The sequence below is a fragment of the Phoxinus phoxinus genome (genome assembly GCF_949152265.1).
Source record: "Phoxinus phoxinus genome assembly, chromosome: 8".
Classification (NCBI taxonomy): domain Eukaryota; kingdom Metazoa; phylum Chordata; class Actinopteri; order Cypriniformes; family Leuciscidae; genus Phoxinus; species Phoxinus phoxinus.
The window spans coordinates 22,708,795-22,721,221 of record NC_136883.1 but is presented as its reverse complement, the minus strand read 5'-3'; the positions used below and the strand labels follow the sequence as shown (position 1 = coordinate 22,721,221).

The 12,427-nt window shown below is 36.6% G+C and overlaps 1 protein-coding gene across 3 annotated transcripts in view; it reads right to left on the bottom strand.

The window, feature by feature from the left end:
- Positions 1–2,951: 2,951 nt before the first annotated feature.
- The window catches only part of ptprq (protein tyrosine phosphatase receptor type Q), a 39,711-nt gene continuing 30,235 nt past the window's right edge, over positions 2,952–12,427 (bottom strand). The window contains exons 20-39 of one of the 3 annotated variants that reach the window (XM_079621006.1): positions 12,020–12,138; positions 11,750–11,936; positions 11,432–11,673; positions 11,025–11,091; positions 10,779–10,937; positions 9,591–9,810; positions 9,420–9,493; positions 8,351–8,450; positions 8,100–8,228; positions 7,885–7,929; positions 7,427–7,453; positions 7,062–7,143; positions 6,777–6,867; positions 5,910–5,986; positions 5,667–5,801; positions 5,009–5,134; positions 4,476–4,624; positions 3,803–3,938; positions 3,576–3,699; positions 2,952–3,450 (exon numbers count right to left, since the gene is read on the bottom strand). In XM_079621006.1, the coding sequence (XP_079477132.1) occupies positions 3,413–3,450; positions 3,576–3,699; positions 3,803–3,938; positions 4,476–4,624; positions 5,009–5,134; positions 5,667–5,801; positions 5,910–5,986; positions 6,777–6,867; positions 7,062–7,143; positions 7,427–7,453; positions 7,885–7,929; positions 8,100–8,228; positions 8,351–8,450; positions 9,420–9,493; positions 9,591–9,810; positions 10,779–10,937; positions 11,025–11,091; positions 11,432–11,673; positions 11,750–11,936; positions 12,020–12,138 (2,327 nt within the window). In that variant the 3' untranslated portion in view covers positions 2,952–3,412. The remainder of the gene's footprint in view (positions 3,451–3,575; positions 3,700–3,802; positions 3,939–4,475; positions 4,625–5,008; positions 5,135–5,666; positions 5,802–5,909; positions 5,987–6,776; positions 6,868–7,061; positions 7,144–7,426; positions 7,454–7,884; positions 7,930–8,099; positions 8,229–8,350; positions 8,451–9,419; positions 9,494–9,590; positions 9,811–10,778; positions 10,938–11,024; positions 11,092–11,431; positions 11,674–11,749; positions 11,937–12,019; positions 12,139–12,427) is intronic. The other 2 variants (XM_079621007.1, XM_079621008.1) reach the window with 2 other exon arrangements.

Here is a 12,427-nt window from a genome sequence, read left to right as displayed (position 1 = left end):
ATTAGTACCAATTATAAAAACAAGCTCTTTTTTTTCATGAACAAACATTAACAACTCCATTTATCAAAATCAGTATTATAAATAAGATTAGTTGCATCCACGTACAAGAAAACTGCCGCCCAATCAAAAATTGAGAAAAAAAACAACAAAAAAAAACGAAATATGAAAATATAAACAGGTTAAGTTTTATGCCGAACGTCACATGATCAAACAAGGAAAACAGGTCTCGTTGCATCCGCTCATTACGAACTGACCGGCCGCCATATCTTTAAGGTAATCAGCTAACCTAGCTAACAATAATTCTTTTTATTTGGGGGTTTTATTTTATTTAAATATCTGCATGTTAGTGAGAAGATAACACAACAACACAAGTGATAGACATTAGTTATGCTCATCTTTGCTCGTTTAAAAAAAAAAGACATCTCGAGTAAAACTGCTCTATATTTAACGACCTGAACTGGAAGTGATGCAACCTGTTTTACAGTATACGGAAGTTGTTGTGGCTATTTTATCATTTATAATCATTTTAATAAAAATAACAATTTACATAACTGTAATACACTACCATTTGAAAGTTTTGGGTCAGTTTTTAAATAAATTAAACCCAAGAATCCAGTCCAGCAAGGATGAATTAAATTGATCAAAAGTTACAGTAAAGACATTTATTGTTACAAGAGATTTCTATTTAAAAAATAAACGCTGTTCTGTTCTACTCTTTTCATCAAAGAATACTAAAAATCTTTCAGTTTCCACAAAACGACTGGTTTCAACACTGATAATAATAAGAAATGTTATTGAGGATCAAATCAGCATATTAGAATGATTTCTGAAGACACTGAAGACATTAATAAATTATATTTTAAAATATAATCGAACTGAAAACAGTTATTTAAAATTGTAACAATAGCCTATTTCACAATACTGTTTGTATATTTTCCCCCTATTAATTATCATCAAATAAATGCAGCCTTGGTGAGCATAAGTGACTTCTTTAATAAAAAATCATACTGACCCCAAACTTATGAAACCGTAGTACTTTCTTACTCAAAGTTAAGAAATGTAAAATAGAAGATATGTACACCTGTGCACTCATATCAGTTAAGTAAGTTCTGATTATTTGTTAAACACTGCGTCACTGTAAAGTAAGACAGAGCCTCTAATGGCTTATTGTTTTATTGTACCCCCAAACATCCCCCTATACCTGTCCTGACCTGTCCTCTCAAGTGTTTCGACGGCAAGCTTTAGTGCTGCTCTCCATGGTCCTGAATTGCTGCTTTCACATGGATGGTCTCTCACTCTTCAAAGCAACCATACAGAGAATGACAGTCCTTGCACTCAGGGATGTCTATGAAATTGAGCTCCTGTAATCATTTCAACAATCAGATATTTTGGAAACCTTAATAGTAAAAAAAAAAAAAACATCATTAACACCAGACAATTTCCATTACTACCACCATTTAAAAAGATTTCATTTACTCACTCCTGTGTCATTTCAAGCCTATGACTTCGTACACCTGATCCGTTCATCACAAAAGGTGAATTTTTGACAAAAGTCGAGCTCTTTTCAGTATACAAAAAAGAAAATAGAAAAAAGAAAGAAGAAGAGAATGAGGACCGGGACTGTAAAGTTCCAAATTGACAAAAACACCATAAAAATATCTTAAAATAATTATATTCTGGAGTCATAATGATAGCATTGTGTGAAAAACAGAGCAAAATTGAACAATCAGGAGTCAAAAATATCTGCAGTGATCTTCAGAAGAAAAATATACATTTATATATTTATTTCAAAACACAAATACTGTTGATTTCCAAATACACACACAACAAATTTATCTCCTGACACTCATTTGGCTTGATAATAATTTATGCAAAAGAAAGAAACTTCTGAAAGAGCTTTACAATTTTGTGAGATAGTTAACAAATGTTGGTTTGCTCTCAACTTAATAGCCTTCCTGTGTAACATGAACAAATGAAGCAATAAAATAAAAATGAACGACTTATCAAGTTGTTATTTACAAAAGAATGAACAAATAAAGTTAGCGTTACCTTACTATGTCCCAGTTCAGGATAAGAATAACAGAAGGTAGATTGGAAAATAAAGGAGTCCAACTGAATTAATAACTAAAATGCACCATTGTTCGAAACTTCTAGATGATAGTGAAGAGATGCTCTGTGTAAGATCTTTCTTTCAAACTTCACAGTTATTGATTAGAAAAACTTTAGTCATAGACATAAGTTACACGACACAACTTTCGTATAAAACAACAAGTGCAGTTTTCCCCCCACTGAGGGTAACGTAAATATCATTCATGTCAGTGTCAGGCCTCTCAAACTATCCAGACTAATAATGTCCAATTCACGCCAAGAACGATAACTATAACCACAAGGTTTTAAAACCGTTCTTAGCGAAGTCCAAACCAGAACACAACTATAACGATACCGACGCGGTGGAGTGATCTTGTTGGGAATGGATCACGACGTTCACGTTACGTTGAACGGTAAAATATTGACAGCCAATCAAAATTCACCTTACAGTAAAGCGCGCGCTGCGATTAGCTTCAAAGAACGCAAATCAAGCGCAGTAAATATAGGCCTTACCTCGAACGTCATTGTCCGTTGATGTGGACGCTAAAATAGTTGTAGTAAAATTGTCTTTCAGGGCAACATTTCCAGCGATATGAATGATAAAACATTCACAATCCATACGACTTTAAAGCGCACGTTAGTTATGTTCACAGGACGTATCTGCAGCGCGCGCTAATAAACGAAGTTATTGTCCGTTTATGTGGACGTGTGAACATTATAGTTTTCATTCTTGGAGTAAGAAAGAATAAAAGGAGGGATTTGTTCATGTTATATGTGAATAAAAATACTCTTCTGCTGAAAATAATCTTATAATGTAAAAAAAAAAAAAAATCACTAAAAGAATAATCGTTTTGGAACCAGTATCAATAAATTCTTAATGACTCTCATCACTAATAATTGCATTTAATAATACATCTGACAACAGGACATAAAAAAAAAAAAAAAAAACGAGTTTCCTGGCTGCTGAATATTCGTACTTTCTCCAGAACACATAATTTTGGAGTTTGATCCATTTTGTTGAAGTAAGTAGTGCCTATATTCTAGTAGGTAGAGATATAAATAATTACAGAAGTTGGACAAGAACTATGGGAAAAAACTTTGATGGATGAGAGTGTCTCCTGGATGTAAATGGGAGATTGTGAGCCAGAGTCAATCCATTTAGGCGAGAATATTTGAGTTTGCTTCTGAATCACTTCCATTCCTCGTTTTATCCTTTGCTCAGTGTTTGGCCCCAGGCTCCAAAGTCCCAGCATCTGTGTATGGATTTCATGAGTCTCCATGTCTCCTTCACAACCAACAGATTGACCGAACACAAGTGTCCCTGTTACATTGTCGTCTCTTCCCACTCCAATTCTACATCACCTGAGAGAACAAACGTGACAAAATACGGTTCCATCAAGACAAGACAAGACAAAAGAATGACAGAGATCTTTAACCACCAGCTTTAATCGCACTGCACATAGCATTGATTGTGGGATATATTTTACCCTCCATCGCATCCAACGAGTCCATCTTCTCCAGAGCGGAGTAATTTACAAACCAAATGGACTGACTGTTTCCTTTAGCAGAGAGCAGATCCAGAGTACTTTGATGCAGAAACATGTACTGAGCCTGAGAGAGAGAGGCAGATATCAACATCTGAAAAATGATACTCTCACACTACAACTACTTTTGCAAGATAAAATGAAATCTGTCAGTTTTTTAATGGGTTTACCAGGTTTTGCACCATGCACATCCTCTCACTGCGCAGTTCTGCGACCAGGCCATATATATCCACAAATTCATGATCCCTCAAATGCTGAATGAGATGATCCAGGGCTATAAACACCCCAGTCCTGCCCACACCAGCACTGCACATACACACGTTAGATATTAATACATAATGTCTATAAACATGTTAAACTACAACCATGAAACCTTTTTTTTTTTTTACTTGAAATAAAACAAAAGTTAACTGGATTTTTTTCAGCTAGTTGCTGAGGAAACATTTCTTTGTGTACTAAAAATCAATAAAAACTATATAGACACTGAAAAAACATTTGTCAGTTTTGTAGAAGCCTATTTTTGTCTCATAGAAAAAAAGAAGGTAATTGTGAGTTTAGAAATGAGAATAGTTAAGGCACATTGTGAGACAAAGCAGAAGTAGAGAGACAATTATGAGAAATAAAGTAGTAGTTATAAGTCAAATTGTGAAATAAAGACACATTATGACATATAAAGTAGCAAATACTAGAAACATAGTTGCAGTAGCGAAAAATAAAGATATGAAGTTGTAATTAGCTTAATCTTTTAGGCAAAAACGGGCTTCCATGCAGTCCGAATCAGCTCAAACATAAAAATGGAAGCAGACTGCAGAGAAAAGCTTCAAGACCTCAGAAAGCACACACCTGCAGTGGACAACGATGGTTGTGTTTTCATGGCCTCTGTTGGAGCGGACCGCTTTGACAAACTGGACGAGTGTGGAGCTGGACTCCGGAACGCCGTGTTCTGGCCATGAGGTGTAGTTGAAATGGTGAACAATCATGTAGTTGCCATGCTGGAGAGAGAAAGAGAGATAGAGAGAGGAAGGGCTAAATGTGTCCTTGGGGACTAATTATCCATAGCCACCCACATCTGGGTGTATGTGTTGCTGTGCATTGTTAGGACTCAGAGTAAGGCCACAAATATACTCAAGTATGTATCCACAGACCCGAATACTCAATCAACACATGCAAGTGTGTCAAAAAACCTCATTACCCCAGGGGTGACAGAGTTTTCTTTAAATCAAACTGGATGCCATTTAACTGGATGTGTAAATTTAACCAGCTTGCAATGTTGGCAACTTTAACTAACTTGCTCAACTAGATTCTCTGTTGCTCTGCTATGACAGTAGTTGAACTGAAAGATAAAAATGACAATGCAAAGATGCACATTGTTTTACCCTCTCCACTCTGAGCGCTCGGACCGTCCAATCAGGGCGCACGTCCTCTGTGAGTTTAGTGATTATGATGTCAGCAAAAACAGTGACGGGTTTATTGTCCTCTGGCCAGTACTGATGACAACGGATCTGAAACATACAGCCACATTTACGCATATATTTCAGCAGATCACTGTCAAACCTTCACATTTGTTTTAGTAGTGTTTTGGATGTAAATTATTCATATGGACTTAACTAATTACTTTTCAGGTAAAATGAAATTAATATGGAAACAAGTCTGAATTAATTAACAGTATATACTACATATACACTCTGAAGAGTAAAAATAGGGCAAAAAATTAAACAATAAAATATAAATTATTATCAAATCAAATCTGATATTAAAGACTTACTGTAAATTTCAATCTACAGTATTAAGTTTTTCTTAAGTTTTATACATCAAACAACACTGCAATGGTGGCTAGAAAATTAATAGAAAGCAATTATTTTCCAGAAATTTCCAAAATTATATTTTTCACTGTATAAATGGGTTTTATACATAAAATAAATAAACAAATAAGTAGTGCCGTCAAATCGTGATTAAATCGCATAAATCTAATATAAAAGTTTTTGTTTACATAATATATGTGTATATATGTTATATTTAAACACTCATACACACCCTGCCCTTCTCGAAGCACTGAGTGAGCATGACGATGGTTTTGGTCCCCGTCTCCCAAATCATCCTCCAGAAGTCTGCGACGGTACTAGGCAGAGGACCCTGAGTGGCTATAAACTCATTAGGACACAGATAGCCCTGAGACACAGAGACAAAACCGAGCAGGAGCTTAGGCCAATTCAATTAAAGTTGTGCCGCAGTATAAAGGAGAGACAGCTGATATGTGGGCCGCTCTCGAGCACTTACAGAGACGAAGCTGGCATTGACGTAGTCAGACCCCGGCATTCCTGGCTCAGACAGTAACTTCACTCGGTTATTGTTATCTAAAAAAAGACGTGTTCAAATACATGTTAACAATGTTTGTATAAAGAAAGCCTGGTAAGTTTTACAATTAAAATTCTGTCATCATGTTCTTGCCCTCATGTCGACCAGAACCTGCATGACTTTCATGGAACAAAAACAAAGTAACAGAGACATTTTTTTTTCCATATATAATTATATTGCACCCCAAATGTCAAAAAAGCTTTATAAAAGAAGTCCATGAGACCTCACAGCAATCCAATTTTACTGAAGTCATGAAAACTCTGGGACATGATTATTTGTAGAAGCTAGTATTTACATATTTAAAGTTTTTTCTACTAAGAACAGCTAAAATTTAGCTCTGTTCCTCATGCAAACATATAATATATCTTCAGAAGTCTATATACACTACCATGCAAAAGTTATCTATCTATCCATCCATCCATCCATCGATCTATCTATCTACAGATTTGCATCACAGGAATAAATTATGTTAATAACAGTTATTTTAAATTGTAATAATAACTCACAATATTACTGTTTTTAACAAGTAAAGGCAACTTTGGTCAGCTTAAGTGAAATGAACAGATCATTTTTGAATGATAGAGTAGCACAAAAGTCATATGGGATACGTCTGAGGTGCTTTTATGTCCTTTTTGGAGCTTGACACCATGTAATCATTGTATTGTTTAATTATGGCGTTTACATTTTCTTAAACTTCTCCTTTTGTCTTGCACAGAACGAAAAGGTCATACAGGTTGGAAACGACATAAGAGCTTACTAAACAATGGCAGAATTCAACATTTTTCATACAGGGTTTAATGTTTGTGAAGCGATTTTTGGAGCGATTCCAGGGAAGGTCAGCGTCTGAAGTGGCCAGATCCTGAAGCAACTTCGGCAACTCCTGAAACACACCGTAGAAAAGGTTAAGAAAGAAAATGAATCAACCACGGAATAGATTTTCTAAAAAGACATACACCATTGAGCACATAACTCTGCGTGCCCAATCAGAATGATGTGTCACTGAAACTCATTTTACAGTTCACTTGTGTTTTCTTTCTCTCGCTCTCACCCACCCACACACACACTAAAACTTACAGCAAACTCCTCCTGAAACTTGGCATTGTCATTGGCACAGAGATCTTCCACATGCTGAAGAAATGATTTCTTACTGATTGGCCTGCAAATGTGTTAGAGCAATAAAGAGAGCATGAAAATACCCATAAAATCAAAAATAATCATCATCTTTTGAATTATTACCACAGCAACAAGCATTATTTCTACAGAATATGTATCGTATGACCTCCAAACAAACCACTAAAGACTAAAGAGCAGGTTGTAAAGGGTAATAATTATCTGTCTTTGGGACTTGCTTATTGAATGATACTAGAAAAATCAATAATAATAAAAAAATAGTGAAATGAGGAAAATATCAATCAATCCATAAAGTCTCCTTCACTTACTTGAGAGATTTCCTGTAACTTAGCAGCCTGGAACATTAGACAGTAGAGAAATATTATGAAATTGGCCTTGGACTGAAAAATTAGGTTACTTTTTCAAATCCATTGATAAATAAGAAATGAATCTGAGTGAAGTTCACTACACGATCTAATTAGACGAAGACACACAAACATAAAACGAATCGGAGAGTCACTCCGAAGATCTTTCAGGCAGAAATACACAAAGCAGAGCAGAAATGCAGAGCAGCGTTATGAAACCGAACAGCCACAAATTATGGCAAGGGAGATCATTTACTCTGGCACAGTCATTCATAATAAAACAGATTCAAAGCCAGGACCTAACAGCACAACATGCAACTGGGAAAATAAAACAGTTACATTTAAAACGAATGAAAATACTGATACAACACAATCTTGTAATGTCATGCATCAGCTTAACACCAACATCACTGTCTACTTACTGGATGACAAAAATCTCCTTCCTTCTAAAGAAAAAGGAGGAGTACCTGAGAACAGAGGATAGTGAGTAAGTGTGTTTGGTGTTTGATTGGATTAGTGAGTGTATGAGTGAATTAAGGAAAGAATGAATGAGTGAGTGAGTCAGAAAGTGCAGACTAAAGCACATATATCCACATGTAACTAAAGCCCACTGCTCATGTAGTGTATGATATCTCACCGGTTAATCTTCTCCTCTTTGAGCTCCATGTCGGCCACTGCAATGAGCTGATCCAGCTTGAACTTTGTCTCGATAATCTCAGCCTCGCGTGGAGAGTACGTCCCACCTTCCTTCTGCCTGCGGTGGATCCTGGGATCAGAGAGAGAGTGAGTCTGGATGTTAAACCAGGAAAAAACTGGGGCTTTTTGGGAAATACTATTTGAAGTATGAGTATGTTGTTGAGCCCCTATATACAATAACAATCAACTTACCTCACAGATCCGTAAATAATCAGAATGAAAAACAATGCCAGGAAAAATGACAGCAGGACACCAAGAATGATCTGTTCGTTTCTGGTTAGCAGGCGGTCATCTGAAATCAAAGTCAATATTTATATGCAGCAGAAGCAGTATTTGTTCACAATGAACAATGCATTTATTTGATCAAAAATCTAGTACAAATATTTTTTTCAATTTAAAATAACTGTTTTCTAAATATTTAATGTTATTTAATCCTGTGATGCAAAGCTGAATTTTCAGCATCATTACTACAGTCTTCAGTGTCACATGATCCTTCTAAAATGCTGATTTGCTGCTCAAGAAACATTTCTTATTATTATCAATGTTGAAAACAGTTGTGCTGCTTAATATTTTCGTGAAAACAGATGAATAGAAAGTTCAAAAGAACATCATTTATTTGAAATAGAACTCCTTTGTAACTTTATGAATGCCTTTGCTGTCACTTTTTATCAATTGAATGCATCCTAGATGAATAAAAGTATAGCAATAATAAGAGAAATGCTAACAGAAATATCATGAGGCAATATAACGATATTTCTATTTGAAATGTTTGAAAGTTGAAAGTGTATAATAAAAGTACAATACTAAAGAAAATGTAATAAGCAAAACATTTAAAATAAAAGTTTACTGAGTTAAAGAAATATAAAGGAATAGTTTAACCAAAAATGAAAATATCAGAGGAAGTGACATCATTTAATCACCCTAAAATCGTTTCAAATCTTTATGACATTCTTTCTTCCATGGAAAACTACATACCGGTATATTTTAAATAATGAAAGTGAATAAGGACTGGGGCTGCCAAGCTCTAAAATAAAAAAGCACCTTAAGAGTATCATAAAAGTACATTCGATGGTGAACAATTACAGGATTTTCGTTTTTGGGTTAACTATCCCTTTAACTGAAAGTATATACAACAACATAATACTGACAGAATGAAAATCTGAGAGGAAAGAGGCTAAATGTAGTAAGTGAGAAATCACAGTACCGGTAGTTCTTGATGGATTAATATTGTAACATTAGTTTGTAGCTACTGCGTCCATACCTGCAGTTCTGACCCTCTCGGAGTAATCTGAGTCTGTGTACTGCCCACGCAAGTTTGTCGCCCGAAATTTGAACCTACAATACAAAAATAAACAGTAAAGAACAGGTTAAAAAGATTCCTGGATTAGGATATTTACAACCCAGTTTAGTCGTGTGTGCATATGTCTCTCACACATAATGTGTTTTGGGTTTGAGGGGTCCGTTGCAAAGAGTCTTGGCATCTTCAGACAGGCAGCCCTCGTCTGCTCCTATGATGTATGTGTTAGTGTTTGTGCTCATGCGCTCTGATTTCTTAAAGCAGCCTGGGTTCAAGAAGCCCTCGTCGGTCAGGTACGGAGCGGTAGGTTGGTGGAAAACACTCTTCCAGTTGGACAGATTACCGTAGTCCATCACTGCATCAACATTAGAACAACAATTTAACAACAAACCCTTCAATAAAATCATTTTGCTACACATATGATTGAAACATGTTTTTGTTTGTTTTACATAAATTTTGTTTATTTGTAAAATAAATGTGTACTGTACAAACATACTCTAATGTTCACAACACAACGCCTCTGTGTGTGTAGCTATACATAGCACATAATCTAAAGGGTAAGATTTAAAGAAATCGTGATACATTTGATGAATAAAAGTTTATTTGAAAACAGTATTTATTTGAAATTATTTGAACTCTTTGTAACATTATAAATGTCTTTACTGTCACTTTTGGTCAATTTAACGCATCCTTGCAGAATAAAAGTATTAATTTCTTTAAAATAAATCTTATAAACATGGCTTCTTATAGAAAGTGCTTGTCATTATTGCTGTATTGTGAATTGGATTTGTTTTTCCCCCAATAATGCTGTATATATATATATATATATATATATATATAGGGCCCTATTTTAACGATCTGAAACGTAAGTATCAAACGCAAAACGCAAGTAACTTTGTGTGCGGATCTCGCAAATCTAAAATGGGTCTGAAGTAGCTACATTACTCATAGGTGTGGTTTGGGGCGTAACGTGCAATAAACCAATCAGAGCGTCATCTCACATTCCTTTTAAGAGCAGGCGCGCGCTTGTTCCATGGTGAGTTGCTATTATAACGGCGGATTTGCCATGCGCACGCAGCTTAGATGATGGTTAAGGAGATTTCGCAGTCTTCAGAATTTAGTTTCCTGGTTCTTGACGGATAACCCACTTCGTCAGGTGTCCTTATATACCTATGTGTCTTGCCACGATTGGTCAAACAGGTGTGATCCGTCATTACTACAATTAGCCTGAATAATTTGGGTACACGTGTAAGCTAGATTTATGCCTATTTTTTCACATCTTCATAAAGATAGGGCCCAGTGTTAAATGTCAGATTTGAATACCTGCTGGTTCAGAAACTATGACCTGGACTTTTTGGATTGGTCCATGGTCATCAGTGAAGAAACATTCAGGCATCTCGATGGTGATGGTCTTGGAGGTTGCGATGGCGACACCAGCATTGTTCAGAGCAGCCCGCGGCGTCCTTGTTGGTTTGGGTGGCGCTAAATAAACCCATCAGGATCTTAAAGTCGCAGTCACTTCAACAAAATAGAGCAGCTGATTTACTCAAGTATTATGTTTTCTCATACCTTTCACACCGGTGGTGACATGAACCTCAGAACTTGGGCCTAAACCTGCTCCGTTCACGGCTGCTATCTGCAACAAGTAGAAAACAAATGCATTTGGCCTAATCGTCAAAGTCAACAAACAACTACAAGTACCATTTTGTGCAAGCAATAATTGAGTTCTAACATGATTAAAAAGAGTGATGCAAATATTGCTTTTCATTTTTGGTGCTGCATTCTCTGTTGTTACTTAGATACGATTTTAAATAGCTGCCGCTAGTGGTATGGTAATATTAGATGGTATTAGATGATGCAAACGTACCACAGTTCAGTATGAAAAATACCTGTGCTTGCAGGCGAAGAGGCTGGAGCTGGACCAAGCAATCAAACCAAGTATGAAAACACCAACAAAGTTGGTTTTAGTTTCCTACCCTTATGCTGTAATTGAATCCACCCTTCAGTCCATCTATAATGGCCGTCATGGTGTTATTAGGGTTGCTGGTCACAGACAGGCTGTTGATGTAGAAATCCAGTTGTCCGTTGCGGTAGATGGCGACATGGTAGGAACTGATGTTTCCGTTCGGCTCATCCGGTGGAGAGAATGTTACATAAACACGCGTCACTTCCTCTGGAATGACCGTCAATGACAAATTTTGGGGAGGATCTTTGGGCTCTGGAAAACACAACCGTGAATGTCACAAATAGCGCAAAGAAGTATCTGAGAAACAAGCATGCTCAAACGTCCTCACCATCCTCCAGGGTTCTGGCGAGTACGGGTTCAGATGCTTTGCCGTCTCTGCGAGCGTTGGAAAGCTGCCCCGTGAAGGCGGTGATGGTAATAGAGTACAGGGTAAATGCAGTCAGGTTCCCGACAACCACCGTCCTGATCTCCTCTGAATACCGCACTAAGCTAATGTTATATCCCGAACCGTCCAACTGCAAGAGAACAAAGAGAAATTGAAATAGAAACTATCAGAAAGTGAACAGATGAACAAGATTTCTAAAGTTTATGAACTCACAGCAGTGATGTCAATGATGTATGAGGTGGGCCCTGAGATGACCAATGGTTCGTCCCACTCAATCTTTAATCCAGTAGCAGAAGGAACCAGTGAGATGGCACCAGGAGGGGCATCAGGGTCTAAGGTAAAGAGGTAGAGATAAAGAGTTGGGGCTATTTGTTGTTATGTTATGTTATATGTACTATGTGACAACCCAGAGGAACATTGTATTGCTCTAAAGCTCAGGAGACTTAATGAAAGTTCCCTTTAAGCTCCACGGGTACACAGTCATGATGCTCTTTGCAAAAGGCAAATGCTCAAAAAAGTGTGGAAAATATGCTGATCTTGAGATGTCTTGAATCAAAGCTAATGGATTGGGCAGTGCTTCAAAAACATTCCAATGATTTTCAGTATGGAACTAAAGCTGTG